The sequence below is a fragment of the Hydra viridissima genome, unplaced genomic scaffold (assembly GCF_058129835.1).
Source record: "Hydra viridissima isolate aposymbiotic clone 2 unplaced genomic scaffold, HvirCarnegie_v1 scaffold_6, whole genome shotgun sequence".
Classification (NCBI taxonomy): Eukaryota; Metazoa; Cnidaria; class Hydrozoa; order Anthoathecata; family Hydridae; genus Hydra; species Hydra viridissima.
This window is the reverse complement of record NW_028324305.1, coordinates 13,223,647-13,245,352: the sequence shown is the minus strand read 5'-3', so window position 1 is coordinate 13,245,352 and position 21,706 is coordinate 13,223,647. Positions and strand designations below refer to the sequence as shown.

General features: G+C 28.1%; 4 protein-coding genes across 6 annotated transcripts; all 4 read left to right on the top strand.

Moving 5' to 3' along the window:
- Positions 1 to 104: 104 nt before the first annotated feature.
- LOC145189734 (vacuolar-sorting protein SNF8-like) lies at positions 105 to 4,215 on the top strand. The gene is made up of 8 exons (XM_090090072.1): positions 105 to 258; positions 510 to 560; positions 717 to 855; positions 1,251 to 1,303; positions 1,421 to 1,545; positions 1,780 to 1,921; positions 2,304 to 2,378; positions 2,650 to 4,215. The coding sequence occupies exons 1-8, from the start codon at positions 208 to 210 to the stop codon at positions 2,743 to 2,745; spliced, it is 732 nt and encodes a 243-aa protein (XP_089946198.1). The 5' UTR covers positions 105 to 207; the 3' UTR covers positions 2,746 to 4,215.
- A 559-nt stretch (positions 4,216 to 4,774) lies between these two features.
- On the top strand, positions 4,775 to 10,536 carry LOC145189830 (tRNA-dihydrouridine(47) synthase [NAD(P)(+)]-like). The gene is made up of 14 exons (XM_090090070.1): positions 4,775 to 5,660; positions 5,823 to 6,414; positions 6,521 to 6,562; positions 6,875 to 6,964; positions 7,324 to 7,386; positions 7,472 to 7,588; positions 7,702 to 7,767; positions 8,374 to 8,484; positions 8,701 to 8,797; positions 9,171 to 9,249; positions 9,351 to 9,398; positions 9,514 to 9,654; positions 9,782 to 9,910; positions 10,425 to 10,536. The coding sequence occupies exons 1-14, from the start codon at positions 5,623 to 5,625 to the stop codon at positions 10,495 to 10,497; spliced, it is 1,686 nt and encodes a 561-aa protein (XP_089946196.1). The 5' UTR covers positions 4,775 to 5,622; the 3' UTR covers positions 10,498 to 10,536.
- Positions 10,537 to 10,657: 121 nt separating this feature from the next.
- Positions 10,658 to 11,786, top strand: LOC149887113 (serine dehydratase-like). The gene has a single exon (XM_090090071.1). The coding sequence runs from the start codon at positions 10,658 to 10,660 to the stop codon at positions 11,609 to 11,611; it is 954 nt and encodes a 317-aa protein (XP_089946197.1). The 3' UTR covers positions 11,612 to 11,786.
- A 3,884-nt stretch (positions 11,787 to 15,670) lies between these two features.
- On the top strand, positions 15,671 to 20,918 carry LOC145189940 (phytanoyl-CoA dioxygenase domain-containing protein 1-like). 3 transcript variants are annotated; one of them, XM_090091367.1, is made up of 12 exons: positions 15,671 to 15,827; positions 16,442 to 16,529; positions 16,610 to 16,750; positions 16,978 to 17,053; positions 18,675 to 18,722; positions 19,177 to 19,232; positions 19,374 to 19,436; positions 19,620 to 19,641; positions 19,812 to 19,937; positions 20,068 to 20,178; positions 20,277 to 20,403; positions 20,589 to 20,918. In XM_090091367.1, exons 2-12 carry the CDS (start codon positions 16,488 to 16,490, stop codon positions 20,632 to 20,634), a joined length of 858 nt encoding a protein of 285 aa, XP_089947493.1. In that variant the 5' UTR covers positions 15,671 to 15,827; positions 16,442 to 16,487; the 3' UTR covers positions 20,635 to 20,918. The 3 variants fall into 3 exon arrangements, with proteins under 3 accessions (XP_089947493.1, XP_089947492.1, XP_089947494.1); XM_090091366.1 differs by lacking the exon at positions 15,671 to 15,827 and having other exon boundaries at positions 16,366 to 16,529; XM_090091368.1 differs by lacking the exons at positions 15,671 to 15,827; positions 16,442 to 16,529; positions 16,610 to 16,750 and adding an exon at positions 16,758 to 16,896.
- Positions 20,919 to 21,706: the final 788 nt, after the last annotated feature.

The following is a 21,706-nucleotide window of genomic DNA, read 5'->3' as shown; positions in this document are numbered from 1 at the left end:
ACTTTGTAACCTTTATGTGGTAAATAGTTACTCCCCTCCCCACCCTTCCCCCTCTTCCTTCAAATAAATAGAGTGGTTTTAGTATAAATGCTTTTAATTTTTAATTATGGCAAAAAGAATTTAGTTTTTAGCAAGTAAATTTTTAATTATGGCTAAAAGATTTTGGTTTTTAGCAAGTAAGAAACGTTTTTTAGCAAATAAGATATTATGAGGAGAGGACCTGGTCTTGCTTCTGTTGACCGTAGTAGAATAACCAAGGTATCAAATAAACTTGATTTTATTGTTAGTGTTCTGTAATTGCATTTTTAGAGTAGCCTACAACTGCTTACAACTACAAAAAAGTTGTATTGAAGTTGTAAACATCTCAGAAAACACTTGAGAATCTTTTTGATAAGTACTCAAAAAGAAAAAATCACTTTTTAAATAAAATACATTCCATAGGTGCAATTGCTTACGTATCTTTTAATATTTTATAATATTGCTATTCTAATGTATATCATTTTTTTAAGGAGAAATATGCAGCAAAAGGAAATGAACTTGCAGATGTTGAAATTTCATATGTATGTTATAAACTAGTTTTTTGTAAAGTTGAACTTTACATATTTTTTATGCAGATTTGTTTTTTTTTGTTTTTTTTTTCAATTAAACAAAATCAAGTTCTGATCTTTGTCCAATTAGAAACATCCTAGTTTTCTAAAAACAACCAAATTTTACAGATGATAAAACAACTTGATGCTTTCAAGCACTATCTAGAAGACTTTGCTGCTAAACATCAAACTGACATTAAGAAGAATCCAGAATTTCGACAACATTTTCAAACACTTTGTGCCAAAATAGGTGTAGATCCTCTTGCATGTAAGTTTATGTTAATTATTTATGCTGTGTTTTTTATGTCAAAAAGAATAATTCTGATTGGAAATATCGCGGTAAGCATCAATATCAGATTAATTTACAGCATTTTTATTTCACTATTGCCTTTTCAAATTACAAAAAAAAAAACTTAAACTATCATTTCATAATATTTGTGTCCAGATATTTTGAATATAATTTTAATGTTACTTATAGCAAAGTGTTAACAAAAACTGTAGGCAGTTGGTTTTACTTTTATCACTGATCTTAAAATGATTCAGAGATACACACCTTAAAGTTAAAAGTTCTTTTTTTTTTTTAAACCAAAAAGTAGGGGTTTAGCTAATGAAAAAATATTTTTGTATTTATGTATACATGTTTATTTGTTTGTTTTTTTAAAGCTAGTAGAGGATTTTGGTCAGAAATTCTTGGAGTTGGTGACTTTTATTATGAAGTATGTTTCATTAAAACCTTGCGTTAAAAAATAGTTGTTTTTTTAATATTTAATTTGTGGTCTACGTTGAATGATTTTATGAAACTTTTAATGTATGTTTCATATTATATTTTACAGATTGGTGTGCAAATTACAGAAGTCTGCTTGGCTACAAAAAGTAAAAATGGAGGTTTAATTGCGCTTGATGATCTTCTCAGGTTAGTCCTGAAAGGTCGTGGAAAATCAAGACAAGACATTTCAGAGTAAGATTGTTATATAACAAATGTTACACAGAGATTATTGTTTGGTTATGTTTTATTAATGTATGGTTATTAATATTTAATGTGTATTTGACATTAAGAAAATGTTATCTGTAACTAAAGTTTTTTCCATTTGTTTATAACAAATGTTACACAGAGATTGTTAATATGTATTGTGTATTTGACATTAAGAAAGTATTGTTTTTCTGTAACTAAAGTTCTTTCCATTTTGTTTAGAGATGACTTAACCCGTGCAATTAAAAAACTAAGTGTCTTAGGCAGTGGTTTTAAAGTATTGCCTTTACTTGGTCGCACTTTAGTTCAGTCAGTACCTACTGAGTTAAATGTTGACCATACTACTGTTTTACAAACTGCTCAGGTATGAGTTATCATTTAATGTTGAAAATTTTGCTATTGTAGAGCCTGCACTCTATAAAAATGATTGACTTATTCAACTAATTTTATTTAAGTATATTAATGTATAAACAAAAAAATTAATATTATTGTCTGTCAGCTGCATTAAGTAAGTGATAATAAATAATAAAAATGTTAAAAAGCAAAAATTTAAGTGTTTAAAAAAATTTTTTTAATATATTATTCAAAGAAGATCTTTAAAAATTACTTATTAAGATGTTCATCAAAATTGTACAAAATATGTACAATTTAAAAAGAGTTTTTTTTTTTTTTTTTTTTTTTTTTTTTTTTTTGTGTAAAGGAATCCCAACCACATCAATTTTCTTTTAGAAAAATGTTTCTTTTAGAAAAATGGATTCACTTCTGTATCAAATATAGTCAATGAGCTAAAGTGGGATAAAAATCGAATACAACATATACTGGTACTAAAGCATTTCCTTGTTGCTTTTAGTTTTGTCATTTTTCTTGTCATTTTTTAAACTAATTTACATATTATGTTTTTTTATGCTGTTAAACTGTTTAATTATTTGGTATGTGTAGTTTACTTTATAATTATGTGTACTTCACTTTATAAATATGCATATTTTATTCTATAAATATTCGTATTTATAAAGTGAAGTACACATAATACTACTTTATGGTGTCTTTTTGCTGGTAGATTGTTTGAAATAAAAATTCTTTTCATTTTTTTAGGATCATCTATTACAAGAGGGTATGGCTTGGATAGATACTCAAGACAAAAAAGAAACTTTATACTGGGTGCCTGGGTTTTTTCCTGATGCAGTTTAAAATCATATACGTTTATTATTTATTTATTATTTTGTACAAAATTTTAATCTCTTTTTTTTCACCATCATTAAGTTTTAAAATTTTACATTTTTTTGTTATCAAGTTGTTTGGTTTAATCAAATATTTGTCTTGAGTTCAAAAAGACAGGATTTTATTTTAGTTAAATTGTGGTTCAGTTAAGATCACAATTTAGTAATTTTTATGTTTGAGACATTCTGTGAAAGCATTTGCTTTGAAAAAAATAGTATCATTAAAAAGCAGCAAATATTTGTGGTTTTCAACAATATTTTAAAATCTCAAAAAGATTTCATATCTTATTTTTTAAATTTCAGCATGTTAAGCTGGTCACTTTTTAAGCAGGTTTTCCTTTAAGCTTTGTAAACAAAATTGAAAAATTACCCAACATACCTTCAGACCATTATTAACCATTTATCATATAGTATTTTGTTAATCAATCATTAGCCAATTAAATTTTATTACAAGTTTTTAATTATTTAATCTCTGATGTTTAAAACTTAAGTATGTATACAATAAACCATAATATAAAAAACAACAATTATAGTTATTTTAATTACTTAAGTATATTGCAGTTTTAGAAAATTAACACATGTTTATGATTAACAAATGGCTTAGTTGTAATATTTCAACCTGTTTCAAGATTTTCAATCCCAAAATCAATGCAGTTTTAATACCTAAAATCCCATTGTACCTTTTTTTAACAAAAAGAAATTTGGAAAATGCAAGCATTCCTCAGCCACCTTCAGAGGGGTTGTGTTGTGCCAGTGGTTGTCAAAAGTGTGTATGGTACATATATGCTGAAGAGTTAATTCATCATTACAAAGATAATGGCATTGAATTGGCAATAAAAGAGTTGGAGAAGGTGAAAGATCCAAATATCCGAGCATTTCTATTAATGGAGCTAAAAATTAAGTATAAAACTTGAAAAAACAAGTTTTTATTTGACTAGTTAATGCTTGTATTGCAAATATTAGAAATCTTGTTATAATAGACTATTTCTAACCAGACTCAATTTTTTAATTTATTTTTTTGTTTTAAATGTAGTTCCATGTGAAAAATGTAATTATAAAATAAATTTGCTTCTTATTAATAATGATTATTTTGTCAAGTTATATAGTTTAACACTGAGCTTACAATCGTTTTTATAATATACATTTGGTAATTTTTAATTAGAGAAATCCTTTCAATATAGAAATCAGAATTCAATTAATACTACTGGGGCCTACTTTATCTTCTATCAACATTAATTGATGATTTTATAATCCGTTAAAGTTTCAATCTTGTTAATTTATTTTTTTCAAATATTATCAAATATAAGATTAGAGTTTATTCATGAAACTAGGAAACATAACTCCTCTCTACACAAAATTTTACTTCAAGAGACTAAGAACTAAAGTTTGTAAATTTTGAAACTGGAAGAAACAAAAAAAAAAATGCAAAAAGAAAAGAAAATATAATTATGAAAAATTTACTGGATCTGTGATCTAACTAAAGAAGACTTGAAATCAAAACCTTTTGGTGATGGGCTTTTAAGGCAAAATGTAATTTAATGTCTTAAAATTATACTTTTAAAGTACTAACAGGCGAGGTAAAAATTTACCTTGCCTGGTAATATTGCAAAAAGGTACTTCATTTTTATGTGTAACTTGAAACACATAAAAATAGTACCTTTTTGCAATATTACCAGGATTGGTAAATTTTTCAAATCAAGATTGATCTAAGTTTATTGGCAACGCTCAAAAGTCTAAAAAAAAATTTTTTTAATGCACTTTAAACATTTGTTTAAACTCCTCACTACAAAATCAAACGAGGTAAAAATTTGCAAACAATTAAAATTAACAAACAATTTTAAAAATTTATATGAAAAAATAATAATAATATTCTCTTATAATCTTTGTGATTAATATTGATTTAATAATCCTCTTATAATCTTCGTGATGTCCTAATTAAAAAGTAAAATTAATTTAAAATGTTATCCTGAAATTAAGTTTAAGATCACTTTGGTATTAATGCAGTATCAACTGGTTTCACTACAAACCTGTTAAAAAAATCTTACAGATTAGAAGGGGGGGGGGGGGATATTTTTTGGACCTTTTTTTTATTAGTAAGATGAACAAGAAATATTTTCTTTAAAGAAAAAATTTAGTAAAATTTTATTCTCAAATGTTTCACCTTTTTTGTGTGATTACTTTGCCTGTTGCTTTAAGTTTGTTTTAAATTTTTTAGTTTTTCAGACAATATTTTGGTCATGATTTAGAATTTTAGCCAAAATTTGGACAGAAATTATTTTTAGATTTTGATTTTTTATATTAGTGACTGATATATGAAAATAAAACATCAACTTGCTCTTGATAATTTTGCTTTGGAATTACCATAAATTGCTTTATTTAATTAAGAATATTATTTTAAATTTGTAAGTTGATAAGTATTCAATTAATCTCATAAATATATCAAATTTTGGATTCTTTTTTTTCTGTTTGGATGTTTATGTAATTGTGTTAGACCTTTTTTTTTTATTTAAATTGTTAAATAGTAGAGAGAATTAAACTTGTTTATATAGTTGGTTAGAAGTCAGTTATTTTTTAAATGTAAATCTGAACTTTCATCATTTTAGTGGCACTAATGATATGGCGCTAAAATGATGAAAATTATTCCTAAAAACCTTAAAGTACCTTTATGACAAAATGCAAACAAAAATATAAGTTAAAAAGAGTTTCTATCTGATTATAAGTTCAATTATTGAACTTTGACGTTTTTTTACTGTCAAACTCAAAACAAGTTCCTCTTACTTAAAACATTGATTTATCATATATATATTTTTATTTGAATAGTATTCTTAAGGTTTATTTACAATTCAACATGGTGTATGGAACAGGAGAAGCACATATCAAACCAGAGTAAGTTAACAACAAAAAAGATAAATATACTGAATATTTAAGGAAATTTAGGCTGTTGTTTTTTTGTTATTTAAATTCTAATTATACATATGATAATTAAATGTATTAAATCTAATTTATTTATAAATTTTTCAAATGAAATGTTTTATCCAACTGTTAAAGGTACATTCGTGAAGTAGTTAATTCTGATGATGTGGACAATTCTGAATTTCCAGAGAATGAAACTGTAAATAATTTCATTTGCAACACAAATCAAAGAGATGTCTGTGATAGTATGCTTGAACCACCCCAACATAAAAAAAGGAAGGGTCAGAATAAATGTCGTGGTCGGACAGTTCCTAAAATAAAAGATACTGATCGTGTGTGTCCCAACATTTTGAAAAGTGAAAAATGTAAGTTTGACAAAAGTTGTAAATACAGTCATGATATCAAAAGTTATATTGATCAACGACCTCCAGATATAGGTTATGGATGTGTAAATTATAGCACTTCTGGAAATTGTAAGTATGGTTTAGAATGCAGATATGGTAAAGAACATTTGTCTGCAGATTATAAAAATATAATAGATGAAGAAAAATATAAAAGTTATTTAGAGAACCTAGGTAATGACAACTCCTTAAGTAGAGAGTCCATGTTGGCTATCAGAAAGAAGAAGTATGAGTTTCCAAAAACAGAAAGATTTTTGAAAACTTTTTCTGAGAGCAGTGAATCTACTATAGAAAACTTTCCTGAAAATATCAGAGAGAAAAAAAAGGTGTAAATTTTTTTTATACAAGTTTACAATTCTTAAAACGTTTACAATTAAACTTATTTTAGTTTTTTTTTATAAATTAGTGAAACAGTATTATATTGAACATTAGGTGGATTTCAGCCACAAGTTGTACTTAGCACCACTGACAACAGTAAGTTGTTGTTCTTGCAAAGATAATTTATTTAAAAGTTACTTATTTCAAAAGCAAATCAAAAATATTTAATTTTGTACTCATCTGGTTGTTATGATTTTGCAAATAGAAAGTGATACTTCCATATTTTATCAAAAAAGTTTTTATGAATATTTTCAAATTATTAATTTACTTAAATTTTATTGGCATTTAGACCTGTAATTTTGCTTTTCTTCTGATGTAATTCTTCTTCTGATGTTAGTGTTGTGATCATATTTTGTTCTTGGTTTTTTTATTTTGTATTGTTTTTGTATTTCTAAATTCTCTTTCAAGGTTGGCAATTTGCCATTTCGTCGAATTTGCAAAAGGCTTGGTGCTGACATAACGTGTGGAGAAATGGCAATGTCTACAAACTTGTTGCAAGTAAGGAAATTAGAAATAGTTTGTTATTTATTTGTTCTATTTCTTGTTATAATTTTTTTTAAAAAAGATCCTAAAAACCTAAAAATAATCATAACTGTATTATGTTAAACTTCTAATTTATGACTACTAATATTGCTTTGTTATTTAATAACAATGGATGAATCAGCTTAGCACTTGGGTCATAGCTCTGAATTGCTACTGTTCAAAGATTTATGTTTCTATAGTATTTCTTTGCTTTTTAGTCTATGTAAAATGCCTTTAATCAAGGTCATTTACAATCAGTTATTTAACAAGATGGCATCAAAAAACTGGTTATAACTCTGTAAAGGTTTTAAATGTAGCATAGTTTTAATTTACAGGGACATCAATCAGAATGGGCACTTGTTAAAAGGCATTCTTCAGAGGATTTCTTCGGAGTCCAGGTTCTTTTAAATTTTGATGCATAATTGCATTTTTTTTGTGTAATAATATCTTTTTTAATTAAACTTATTGTTTGTTGCATTATAGTTATGTGGTAGTTACCCTGACTCAATGGCTAAAGCTGCTGAAATGCTTAACAAAGAATGCCACATTGATTTTATTGATATAAATATGGGTTGTCCAATTGATCTTGTTTTTAAAAAAGTAAAATGAAAACCTTTTTTAGTATTGTACCTGTAATTTTTTGATTGATCATTAGATCAATTAAAGATGACAGTTTAACATCTCAAATAAAATTTTGATTGTTTTGACTTTAGGGAGAAGGAAGTGCATTAATGGGGAGATTGAAAAAGCTTGAGCAGGTTGTTAAAGGAATGGTACAGGTGTGGTTGTTTTAACACTTAACTAAATTTGATCATTCCTAATGAAAATATGAATGTTTGATTTGTTTTTACACCAGTTTTAAATTGGATATTACAGTGGTAAAAAATATTGGTTTATCTGTTGAGGATGAGAGACTTGCAGAATCATCTTTTGAACCTGCAATTGGAGATGTATCACTGAGTTTACTTCCATCACTTGTTACACTTATCATTTTTATGTCTTATAATTCTTATATACCTTATAATGTTGCTTTTATAATTCAACAAAAGCAAACATTTTTTGTGTTTCAATAAAAATTATGAAATAAAAATTGGTGCAAAAGTGCTTTGATAAAATATTTAAATGAGTAAGTTAAATAACATTTACTTACACTTTCATTTCTTTTAAATGCTTTTGTGTTTTGCACTGCTTTACTTTCAATCACTTTATAAATTTGTTAAATCAATTAAAACAATTTTTCAATGAAAGTTTATTCAAAAGTCAAATTTACTTTGATTTTATTATTCAGTTTATCTCTTTTTATTACTTAACTCTTTTTCTTTGCAAAATTGATTTTTTGAGATTTCATTTGTGTTTATCAGGATCCATCATATAAATATTTTTAGGTATCTGATGTGCCTATCACAATTAAAATGAGGACAGGCATATATGAAAACAAACCTATTGCACATAAAATTATTCCACTTATCAAAGAATGGGGTGTTGATCTTATAACAGTATACTGTTAATATAATTTTTTTTCTATTTTAATCAATTACTATTTGTTCACTTAATTAAATTACAATTAGTTATTAATTATTATCTGTGTTTTTTTTTTTTTTTATTGACTTTCATTTACTCAGTAAAACTTTAAGATTGATAAATAAAGTTAAGGAATATTATAATTCAACATTGGTTACCTGGTCAAAAACATAAATTCTTTGCATTTTAAGTTACATGGTAGATCTCGAGAGCAACGTTATACAAAAGCAGCTGATTGGGATTATATAAATGAATGTGCAAAACTTTCTTATCCAGTTCCTTTGTTTGGTTTGTTATTACCAAATTTTTTACTCGTTTTTTTTTTTTCTATATTTAAAATTACAAAACTTTATTTCAAGTTTTAAATACCTACTAAAAGTTGATATTACAGATTTCCTTTTTTTTCTAAAAACATCCATTTTAAAGATTTGTTTTTTGAAATTCTAAATTATGAATTCAAATTCTTTGAATAGATAATTTATGTAAAGGGTTCTTGTTCTATTAGGTTTTTGTTCTCATCTATTTCCTAAATTTAAAGTTCTGGAAGTCTTACACTTACAATTCTTTAAATTATTATCTTTTATTTGCATGATAATACACAGTTTGAAAATCCACTTGGAATAAAAAAGGTTTGCTTTATTAAAGAAAAAGATTATTCTAGGAAATGGTGATGTTCTTTCATATGAAGATGCCAATTTAAGGCAAGAGGAATTTGGAGTTAGCGGTCTTATGATTGCAAGGTACTTTTTAAACAAAAAAAAAAAAGAGTAATGTTTTTAGGTTTTTAGGAAATGTAATTTTTTTAGGTCAGGCTTTAGATTTTTTTTTTTTTAATTTTTAGAGGAGCTCTTATTAAACCATGGATTTTTACAGAAATAAAAGAACAAAGGTTTGCACAAGTTAACAAAGTTTATGCAAGTTAAAAATTGGAAATAAAATTTTTTTAAACTTTTTGTTGCATGGTTATGTTTCCTTTGGTTTTTAAATTACTATGTTTAATCAAGACATTGGGATATTTCATCACAAGAACGCTTTGAACTGTTAAAGAGTTTCTCCAATTATGGTCTTGAACATTGGGGTTCTGATACAATAGGTGTTGAGAATACTAGAAGGTTCTTGTTGGAGTGGTTGTCATTTTTATATAGGTCTGTTTATTATTAAAATTAGATTTTAATTAGATATTACTGGCTCCATAGCATAAATATTTTTTTCAAAATACAAATTTGTACTCTCCTTCCATCAACCATATAGAAATATTTTTATGTTATTCAGATACATACCTGTTGGCTTGCTTGAGGTTGTGCCACAAAAGATTAACGAACGTCCTCCATCTTACTTTGGAAGGAACGATTTGGAAACACTCTTCGCTAGTCATAAGTCTTGTGACTGGGTTAAAATAAGGTATTTGATACAAAAATAATTGTGTTCAATTTGATAATCATAGCAAAATACTCTTTGAGAACAATATCTCTAAACTTCACAAAATGTCTTTATAAACTATTTTCATGAAATACAGGAAATTAAGATTTCCTTAACATCCAAGTATTGTTTTCTTTTAGAGCTTAGAGGTGAGCGATAAGTTATATAAAAGTTTTACTTATGTAAAAAGTTTTATCTGTATTAAAAGAGAATACAATTAGTAATATTAGAGGTGAGGAGGTACAATTACTACTTCTAATACTGATAATTGTATTACAGCCACGATAAATGGTTAGTTACAACCAGGGGCTTAAAACATGCCTAAACCCCTGGTAAAAAATAACTTAAGGTTCACTGAGAAAAAAAATGTGCATAGAGAACATATAAACTCTATTATGTTTTGGTTACAAATTTGAAAGCTTTTCGATTGATATTTTCTAATTATATTTCTAATTAAATAAATTAGTGCTTTTTACTTAATTTGTTTTTTTTTTAGTGAAATGCTTCTTGGCCCTGTTCCTGATAACTTTTTATTTCTACCAAAACACAAAGCAAATTCATATAGCTAATGTAAAAAAATTTTTAAGAATATATTTTTCATATAAGAAGTTTTTCTAGGAATTTTTCTACAGTGTGTTGTTAACTAGTATATAAAATATAAGTTTTAAAATAGTGTTTGAATTTATTATAAGCAAGTTTTTTTTTGTTTATTTTTAAAGATTAAAAAGCATGAAAAGTACTTTGCATATAGAAACACCATTAATAGAGACCGTGGTCACTGAACAACCCTACAAAATATATTTGAAACTAGAAAATATACAGCCAAGTGGTTCATTTAAGTTAAGAGGTATTGGTTATCATTGCCAAAAATTAATTGAAAGGGGTTGTTGTCACTTTGTTTCATCCTCTGGTGGAAATGCAGGACTAGCTGTGGCATATGTTGGTCGTAAACTCGCAATACCAGTGACTGTTTTTGTACCTGAAACAACAGCAAATCATGTTTTACAAAAACTTGAAAAAGAGCATGCCAAGGTTTATGTCAAAGGTTCTGTATGGGATGAGGCTCATCATCACGCCCAAAGATTTGTAAGTGAGCATGAAGGAGCTTCCTTAGTACATCCATTTGATCATCCAGAGATTTGGTATGGTCATTCCACAATGATACATGAACTAAAACTCAAGTTACCAATGCCTCCTAGTGCAGTCTTACTTAGTGTAGGTGGTGGAGGCCTTTTGTGTGGTGTTTTAGAAGGACTGCATGCAGTAGGATGGTCAAATGTTCCTGTACTTGCATTTGAAACGTTTGGGGCAGATTGTTTTAACAAAGCAGTCAAATCTGGCTACCCTATCAAGTTACCGGAGATTAAAAGTATCGCAAAGAGCTTGGGTTCCCTTGCTGTTTTACCAAGCGCATTAGAATGGTGCTCTAGGCATAAAATTATATCTCAGGTTGTCAGTGATAAAAGTGCTGTCATGGCATGTTTGCAGTTTGCAGATGATCATAAAATGTTAGTTGAGCCTGCTTGTGGGGCATGTTTAACAGCAATCTATAATGATACACTTAAAAAGTTGTATGAAGAGGGAACAATTCCTCGCCTTGAAAGCATAGTTGTAATTGTGTGCGGTGGTCAGGGGGTCAAGTTTGATGATTTTCCGAGGTGGAAAGAAATGTTTGCCATATAGTTTTTTTTTGTGTTTTTTTGTTGTTTTTTTTACATAAAATTATTCACATTTTTAAGTTATTTTTATGAGCTAAAACTATTTTTACTTAGTAAGCATGTGTAATTTTTTGTTTATTTTATTTACCTGATATTTTAAGTTTAAGTTTTTTTTATTCATTTTCATTTCTTTTTAAAGTATTGCCAAAAATGGTCTTAAGTTAAACCGCCTTTTTATTAAATCTTTATGAAAAGAGATCTTAGGTTCTAAATCCAAAAAAAAAACATTTTAGCTCTTGAAAATATTCTCAAACGTAAAGTTTAGAACAATTAGTATTAGGATATTATTAGTATTAGGAAGTATTAGGATGCAATAGTTAAACTCCAATTTTTTATTTGAAGACATTTGATTTTTAATATAAATATGATTTTCTGTTTGTTTATACAGCGACGTGCAGGAGTTAATAAACAACAAAATCTTTCGAGTTTTTTTGTCATAACTTTTTGCCCTTTCATTGAAAATTAATGAAATTCTTAACGATTTTTCTTCTATTTAACGATTGTTTTTCTGACTTCTCAGTTAATTAATTTGAAAAATAAAAATCTGTAGCTGTCAAAAGAAACTCAAATTTTATTGAAAACATAATTGTGCAAAATCTTATTAAGAAAAATATATTTATATTAACCCTTTCATGCGCTGGGTTGTTTTATAACAACAAATTAAACTAAGCTTTCCCAATTCAAATGGTGCATTCTAACCGATTGAAAACAATATTATTTTAAAAATGAGAGTTGAAAAAGGCTGTAGAAAAAGTCTACTTTAACATTTCATAGTACCACTGTTTTGTAGATGATTTTTTTATGGGTTATGTTAGTTATGGAAAAATAATTGGTGCATGAAAGGGTAAAAATAATTTACTGAAGACAATTTTTAACCTAAAATTGAATTTTTAAAATAGTATTGTCACCAGTGAAGAAAAATTTAGTAATGTGCTGTAGAGAAGATTCCTTACAAGCAATTTTCTGAGCTTTATAATGTGGCGTAATCAACAATTACCGTACTAGTTAAGAGGTATAGAGAACGTAGGACAGTTGAGAATAAGCATCGTTCAGGCAGGCTTAAGAAAACAACGGAATATCAAGACAGGTAAGATCCCCGCTGCCAAATTAAATGGCATTTTGAGCAAGAGTTATGGTGTTAAGTTCAACGTAGATGCTACAAAACGTCGCCTGCGGGTCAATAAGCTCCAACATCTAAAGCACACAGTGGCTTAATAGTAATTGCCACATTCACTCTATTACTTCAATATCATCCTATTTTGTAATTCCATTTGATATAGTATCAAATATTACGTCACAAGACACTCAATCAATACCTCTATCTCCATACATAATAAGTCAGTGTCATTGTCATAATGAGTGTCACTACCTGGCATAATTTTTTTTACAAATGCAATCAGTTCATACATGAGTCTTATGTTAAACTTTTCTTATGGCGAAACCAAAGTTTTGAGCGTGGGAGATCAATTTAAGAAGTTTGTTATTAGAGGAGTAATGAGAAATGTGGGTACTCATACAGATGCTGTTTAAGCTTAAAAACTCTGCCTAAACAAACGTGTGTCGATGGCATTCTTGTTCATGACAAAATCTCAGTTCTTCTGAAATCACTTTTTCGCTTGCTCCACAGTAAAGTTACCCTCAAAGAGGGTAAGATACAGGTCAGGTAAACGCCTCATTGATACTGGTCTATTGTCTGTTCTTACATACTTTAAAATCAGGTTTTACCATTTGTTTTTCACAGGCAGGATTAAATGGCATATCTAGAGGTTAAAAAAATATGTGTTAGATGGTGGGCGTAGGAGTATGACATTGTTATTTTTTGGGCAACTTGATAAGAAGGAGCCTAATACGTGTGGTGATCAAATATAAGGACTCGTGTGCTTTGCGAGATGATATATGTTCTCCAGAAAAACGATTTTATCTCCATTCCATGACAGAATTGTTGGTATATACAATTTTCTGATAATTTATATTAAAAGTCTTTCCTCCATCCGTTTTCTTTTTGTATCTCTAAACCATTTTGAAAAATAAAAAGATATTAGGTTTGATTATCAAAAATATATTTAAAGAAAATTTTAATTTCCATTAACAAATAATAACTGTTTGCGATTTTAAGCAATCTTTGTAACTGTATAACGGAATTTATACCTGAATAATATTATTAGAGGGGTTTTCTCTTTTTTAAATTTAGTACCAATAACGTTTTTAATACTTTTTAAAGCCTAATAAAGCAAATTAATAAAAAAAACTAGGGCTTATTTTTCTTGCAAGAGTCTTTCTTTTGATAGCAATTACGGATCCATTGGAATGGGGTATGCATCCCTCCCCCTCCCCCACCAGATTATGTGCTATAAAACATTGTTTAAAAACGTCTTGCAACGCTTTTGCTGTTCAAGTCAAATTTATGTACCTAGTTAATTATTCATAAAAAGTTATTTTCTAAAATTGTTTTACTGAAAAAAATCAATCTGAAAACAAAAGAAATCATTAGTTTTCGTACGGTGAAAACGTTGCATCTAATCGAAATAACTGCCTTACTTTTAACTATTTTTTGAAACGTTTACTATATATATATATATATATATATATATATATATATATATATATATATATATATATATATATATATATATATATCACGCGCTTATCCAGGAATTTGGGGGTGGGGGTGGGGGTGGGGGTGGGGCTAAATTTTGGTTATATCACCTCCCACCGAAGTTCCCAGGCTCCATCACTGTTTCATAGTAGTAAAGAAAAAAATTTTATTAAAATAGATTTTAAGGTCATTTAACAACAGCTCTAAATCTTCATCCTTTGTTTTTGAAAATATGACCTACTTATGTAATATAGGTTTTAAAGTAGATATTTGACCTATCAAATATCTACTTTAAAACCTATATTACATAAGTAGATTCAGAGGCGCCTAAGTCAAACACAGATCTTGCTCTCCTCTCTGAGGATAGTTTGCTTATTTCTTATTTTCTAAAAAACAACACAAAATAAATTTATAGGGTGAGGCGCTAAAAATCGCATAAAGATCGTGAAGTGTACAATAAGTCAGAGGAGTTTAACGAGGGTTCTGAAACACCAGCGAGGAAAACTGACTTGAACCTCAAAACCTTTTTTTTGAGGATCTAGAGCAGTCGAAAACTTTTGTCGATTGTCGGAGTTAGTGAAAAAGCTATGTATTGAATTATCGAGTAGGCAGTGGCGTACCTAGGGTAAATAGCGCCTGGGGCAAACACCAATCTCGCGCCCCTCCTCCCCCACATAATTGCTTAATTACAATTTTTTAATAAATGATGACACAAGCTTTTAATAAAACTTTATTATTTATTATAAATAAACAATTTGTTTATGTAACATATATTACAAATTTATTTTTCTAGCTTTAATTGCTGCAAATTTCTTAATAATATTGTCAAAATTAATTTCTTCGGTAATTTCTCACTCTATGCTTAGTAAAGCGACGGCTTTGGCCCATCGGCGCTCTCAAGTAAGAGTTAATCAGTTTAAGTTTACTGAATGATCTTTCACAACTAGCTACAGACACAGCTATTGTTAGCAACATTTGCAGTTCTATACGCATATTAGAAAAAACGTTTTCGTCTCCATATTCAACTATAAACATAAGTAGTTGCTCGGGACTTGATATTTTTTCCTTATGGCTAGTAAGCAGCATTCTTAATTTATTTTATATAATTCTCGCTTATTGTATCGCAACCAAGCCTCTTTTGCGCTCCTTTCAGGTTGGCGCCCATGGCACGTGCCCTGCCTGCCCTACCCTAGATACGCCACTGCGAGTAGGACCTCTTCTACAAGTCGTATACAATCAAAATGAGACATACTTTCCGAAGCCGCTAGGACAAAGCAAGTTTGTGTTAGGCTTAGGTTTTTTTCTACCGTATTTATTTTTACAGCCAATCCAAAAACCAATCAAAGGAATGACTTGCTCACGACCCTGAAGATGTCCCCAGAACGAAATTTTCGGCGACTGTTCACGTGCTAAGTATTGTGTCTAGTGAGGGTAATATCATCCTACCACATTTCTTTAACGGAGGGTAAAATGTCACAAAAGAAGTTTCTTTGCGTGTGTAGTGAACCCATGGATGGAAATTGTGTAGCCTGAAAGGCCGTATGTTTTCCAGCAGGATGGTACGCCCGCCCCCACGAGTCATCTGGTATTTTATAAATTGGTATTTTCATCTTACCAATTTTCATTTGATTTAGGACCAGAAGTTTTTGATATAGGACTAGAAGTTTTTCAATCAACTCGAATACATGTTTAAACAGAAGCTCATTCAAATGGAGTTAACTAATTAGCTGCTGTATTGGTCTATTTAAGTTGCTTTTACCCAACAAATGCATCCCACTCTTTCATTGGCACTTTAACAGTACATCTGCATTTCTCTCTTTCTACAACATGTTGATATATGTTCACGTTGTCACATTATTCTTAGGATGACATAAAATCCTTTAAAACTTTACTTAAAGATTCTAATTAACTCAGTTTTTTAACTATCGTAGTTGAAACTTCTTGTGAGTACATTTGATAACTTTAGCTCTTACTTTATGAAATATGCATCTTTTTTTGTATATTACATTTTCTTGTGTATTTTTAAATAAGGGCTTCCTAAGCTCAATTTTTGAAAAATTTGTAAAGCTTTGAAGAAGAAAAAAGGAAATTAAAAAATCAATATAAACATTTTTGTTTTTTAACTGTTAATATAAGATATTGTGTAAACAGATTCAAATGTCATTGTTAAATGTTTACTTTTACATTTTTATTTTTCAGTTTATAGCTCAAGTAGTAAATTGATTGTTTCCTTTTGGAATAACTCATGGCTAATATTGATACAGTCATAGACACAATTGTTGACAAGGTACTTTGTTTAACATATTACTTAAATATTTTTTTTCTATTTTAATGATTTTATTTAATATTTCTATTTTCTCTCTTTAGTTTAACACCACTGGTTATGCTGTGTTAGAAGACTTTTTATCTCCAGATGAGTGTGATCTATTGTATCAAAGATCAAAACATTATATTGAAACTCTTGATGTTTCCACTCACCCTCGCACTATTTTTTCAACAGAAAACCAGGTTAGCAAGCAAAATCCCCAGACAAGTATAAACAGGGCAGGTTTCAAAGGGGTGACACAAAGGTCATGATAGGTTAGATTAAAAAGATATCTAATCAGATCAGATCAAATTTGGTTGGAGTATTTTACAGGTTTTAGGGAGTAACAGTAGGTTGCATTTGATCAGATTGAAGTTCTGATTTTTTGTTATTTATTATTTGAAATAGACATTTTCCATTTTTATCTTAGAAAAATGATGAATATTTTATGACTAGTCAAGATAAAGTTCGATGTTTCTTTGAAGAAGGAGTTTTTGATGAAAGTGGTGAGATTTTTTTCCAAAGCAAAGTAATTGACCTGAGAAAATATAATTTTTTCTAATTTAATGATACAAGTATATATTATAGCATTTGAAAATTTAAAAGCTGAAAAAGGCTGGTTATCAATTAAGATTTTAAGATCTCATTTTTAAAGTTTAAATTCAAAAAAATATTGAAATTATTTAGCTAAAAGAAATTTTTACAGAATACATCACAAAACAAAATTCACCAATAATAAAAAACTAGATGGTTGTTTTAACTTTAACATTTTGGGTATTGTTGATTAAGGAAAAGTCTTTTTAGGCTGTTGGTTTGGTTTTCCTGATTCATGGACTCTGCTTATGACTTAGGACTCCTTAGGATTTTCACATTTATAGTTCATCTTAGTTTACTTGTAATAAAAATTGAAGTAGGAGCTAGTTTTCAGAAATAATTTTTAAGTATTAACTTTTGGAGTGTAGAGGTCTCTGAAGAACAGGGGTAGTATTCCACAACTTCATAAAAATGTGTAAAGTATCAGAAATGAAAAACAATAATGCTCATTTTAGTAATGAACTTCATGTCAATTAACAGTTCATTGTTGCCAATGTTTGAACAGGCAGTTCAAAAATTGGCAACTGTTAATTGACATGAAGTTCATTACTGATTTTTGTATACATATTTGTAAATTTTAGATACATTCTTAAGTTCACCATGATGTATCCCTTATGTATTAGAAAAATTACAAATATTCATGTGTGGGCTGACTATTTGAACAAATAAAAGAAAAGGAAAAGCAATAATTTGAAGTACAAATCAGTTTAAAAAAAAAAGCATCTTTCCTCAAGATCTTCATAAAACAGCTCATCTATTTATTGATTATGAGGCAGAGAACCAAAGAAAACAAAACTGGAAAACCAGAAATGCAAAAGATTAAAAGAATAGTAGAGAAGGTCACTTAGATGAAACAATTCTATCTTTAAAAAAGACTATTTATAACTATATTTTAGTTAAAAGAATCAGATATCCTTATCTTAATAAACCAAAATTGACCTTTCAATTTTTCCACAAGTTTAGAACCTTGTTCAAAACTAAGGTCCTGATTTTACAAAATAGTATGCTTATTATTTATTAGTGCTTATTGTTCATTAGTGCATATCTTTATTTATTCTTTAGTGCTTAGCTTAAGGATCTTTTTTTACTTTGTATTTATTCATTAGTGCTTAGCTTAAGGATCAGCTAAATTTGTAGCTCTACTTGTTTTTTCTCTGTTTGCAATAAATCCAACTGTTTTTTCACTAGATAGAAATATTTCTCGTCAGATTTTCTCATAGGCCATACCGTTTTTAAACTTAAATTGTATCTCAAACCAAAGTATGTTGGTCTATCAAATGAATCTACATTAGATAAAGCAAAAATTTTTAAAAACTCTTCATTTTTGTTTCACTGTTTGTAGATTATGAAAATTAATTTGAATTTTGTACTATCAAACTGATTTGATTTTGAAATTTATTAAACTATTATTTTTGTGTCAAATATCATGTTGTAAATATCTGGTTGTACTCTGAATTTGTAAGTTAGAAGTTCATCTACTCAAAGTGTATAATCAAGTTCTGATGTTTTTTTGTTTTTTTTTTGTATTTTCAGGTTCATTGAAAAAAGACAAACATTTAGCTGTCAATAAAATTGGTCATGGTAATTAATTGATTAATTCATTAAATAATTAATTAATTTATTAAATTTTCTTCTGTTACATTTAAATTTACAGGATGCAATAAGTTGATGGGTGTCTGACCTGTACAAATTTATTGCATATAATAAAATTATGTTGTTTATATTTTAAAAGAAACCTACCATTACAATTATGCTCTTATGCTTTAAAAAAAAAGTTTTCTTTATTTTCTTATGTTAAAATGTAAATATAGAATTGGAACTTCACAGATGTGAGGGTTTAATTCTGTAAAAATACAAGCTGATGATTTGTTTTGTTGTTGTTGTTTGCTAATTTACAAATTATATTTTCTATTGGTAGAGTTTCTACTGTAGCTTTATTTTACACAACAAGCATTTATGTTTTGTATTAGAATTTGTGTAGGCTAATTGTTTAGATTTGAGTTATATTTTTTAATATAAATTGGGACCCTTTAAGGTTTGCATCATGTGGATGAAATTTACAAAAAGTTCACGTTCCATCCTCTATTACAGGTTTGTATGGCTAAAACAATTTTTAATCAAGAAAATACTGGAATTAAAATGTTTTCTAAATTAAAAGAGCCTTTAGTTTTATACGAAACAGTAAAAAAAAGATTTATTGTTAAAAATTTACTTTTTGATTTGTTATTTTAGAAGGTAGTGCAAGCTTTGGATTTTTACGAGCCAGTTGTTGTTCAAAGTATGGTTATATTTAAGGTAAAGTATGGTTATATTTAAGGTAAAGTATGGTTATATTTAAGGTAAAGTATGGTTATATTTAAGGTAAAGTATGGTTATATTTAAGGTATAGTTGCTAAATTTATACAAAAAAATGGTTTTTTCTTTACTGCATCTCTGCTTATTGATTGAAAGTGCATTTTTAACTTACTATATTTTTAGCAACCACACATTGGAGGAGTAGGTGAGACAAATTTTCAAAGCTTTGAAAGGTTTCTGTGTGTGTGCGTGCGTGCATGTGTATGTATATATATAAAATTAGATAGTTATGTAAGTACCTATCTAATTTATAGATAATATTAATGAAATTTATCATTTTACTTAAAAATTTTTACAAATAACTTGTTTTATTAGTTGTTCCTCACCAAGATGGAACATTTCTCATTAACAACCCTCCTAAAGTCATTGGAATTTGGATTGCTCTAGAAGATGCTACTATTGAAAACGCATGTTTGTGGTTTATACCTGGTTCACAACATAGTATGTAATAGTAACTGCTTTCAGTTTCAGTCTGAATATCAACTATTTCTTTGCATAGCGTTATTGCAATTTTCGCACATACCTCTTCATTAAAGGTTATTACTTCATTTTTTTTGCTTACATTTTATAGAGCCGATTACACGAAAGATGATTAGAAATGCAACTAATGATGGAAACATTTTTACCGCACCGCCAGATGTATACGATGACTCGAAGTTTGTTGCTGCGCCAATAAAGAAAGGTAAATGTATATCTAATGGTATAAAAACCTCTTCATCCCTTAGCTTTTCATTGATAAGATAGTTTTTGCATTTGTCTCCACCTATTTTTTTGTTTAAGGTTCTGCAATAATTATTCATGGTCAAGTTGTCCACAAAAGCGAGAAAAACATTTCCGATCAATCTCGTGTTATTTACACGTTTCACATTGCTGAAAAGAAGGATACAGTCTGGAGCAGTGAAAATTGGTGAGTTTTTCAAAACAAATATTTGAGATTTAGAAAACTAGGTTCTAATAAAACCTTTGTTACAGCGTCATGTAAGTGGAAGCACGTATTTCAACGCTTTAGGTTTGTAAGAAAATTGTAACAATCAAATATAGTTCTCTACTTGTAAATTAAATGTCGATACCTTTCTATTACTTTTTAAAAAGGTTACAAGAAACTGACTCATACAAGTTCCCAAACCTTTACGCGTGATTTGAATCAGGTATGATCAAAGTGTTGGTGCTTTCTAAACCTTTTCTATTACAGACGCATTTATCTTAGCATGCTTTTTTAGGTTTTTTATGTGTTTGTAAATCGTATCTATTTTTTAATCAAGTCGAGTTTTTTTAATCTTATATTTGATTTATTACTGAAAACTTTTAGCATTTTTAAATAATAAAGTTAAATTATTTAAAGAATTATTTGAATTGAGAGAAATTTTATGTTTATTTTCGATATAAAATATTTTTATATTTAATATAAAATGTTTTTATAAATTTTTTGTATATTTTATGTTTTCTTTAAAAAAAATTTTTAATAGCAATCGTATTTTAAAAAGCAACCGAATGACTTAGTTAATCCTGGGTCTAATGAACCTTTTATCAAAAGTTTTATAATTGAAACGTGTGTTGCTGCATCCTTGTGTTAAAAATTGGGAAATACTTTTCTGACATTTCTTCTGACATGTCAATCTTTCATTATATTAACAAGATCAATCCACTGCCAAGAATTTTTCCTATGCGATAAAAAAATGCGCACTGTTGTAACTTTGAAAACTTGCGTGCAGCGAGAAAAATAAAAGATTTCGATATCAATTGTTTAAAAGAATCTTGAATCAAAATAAGATTTAAAAGAATGTACTTGAATCAAAATAAGATTTAACAAATCTTCTAGACAGTCTAAAATTAGTAAAATTGAAAGTAAATCTCCAGCTTACAAGTTTATTTTAAAATTTCTCCATAAAAAACTTTGTACTTTTACGAAAGAGTGTCCTTCGTTGCTTAATGTCATTTGAAAGATATTTTGTTTTGTTTTTTTCTTTTTTTGTGATCTGTAACAAGTTAAGCATCTTTATTTGATTTTTTTAACCTTTTTTTCAATTTGAAATCTCGCTGAAACTTTGCTTTGTAGATACGTTCATCAATAATTATTAGAATTTCTAAAAAATGCATAACTTTTTTTAAAAATGTTTGAGTATTCAAAGCATTAAAAAATTTTTTATAAAAGAAGGATGTATGGTAACAATGGTAAAACGATTAAAACACAGCACGGATGCATTATACTT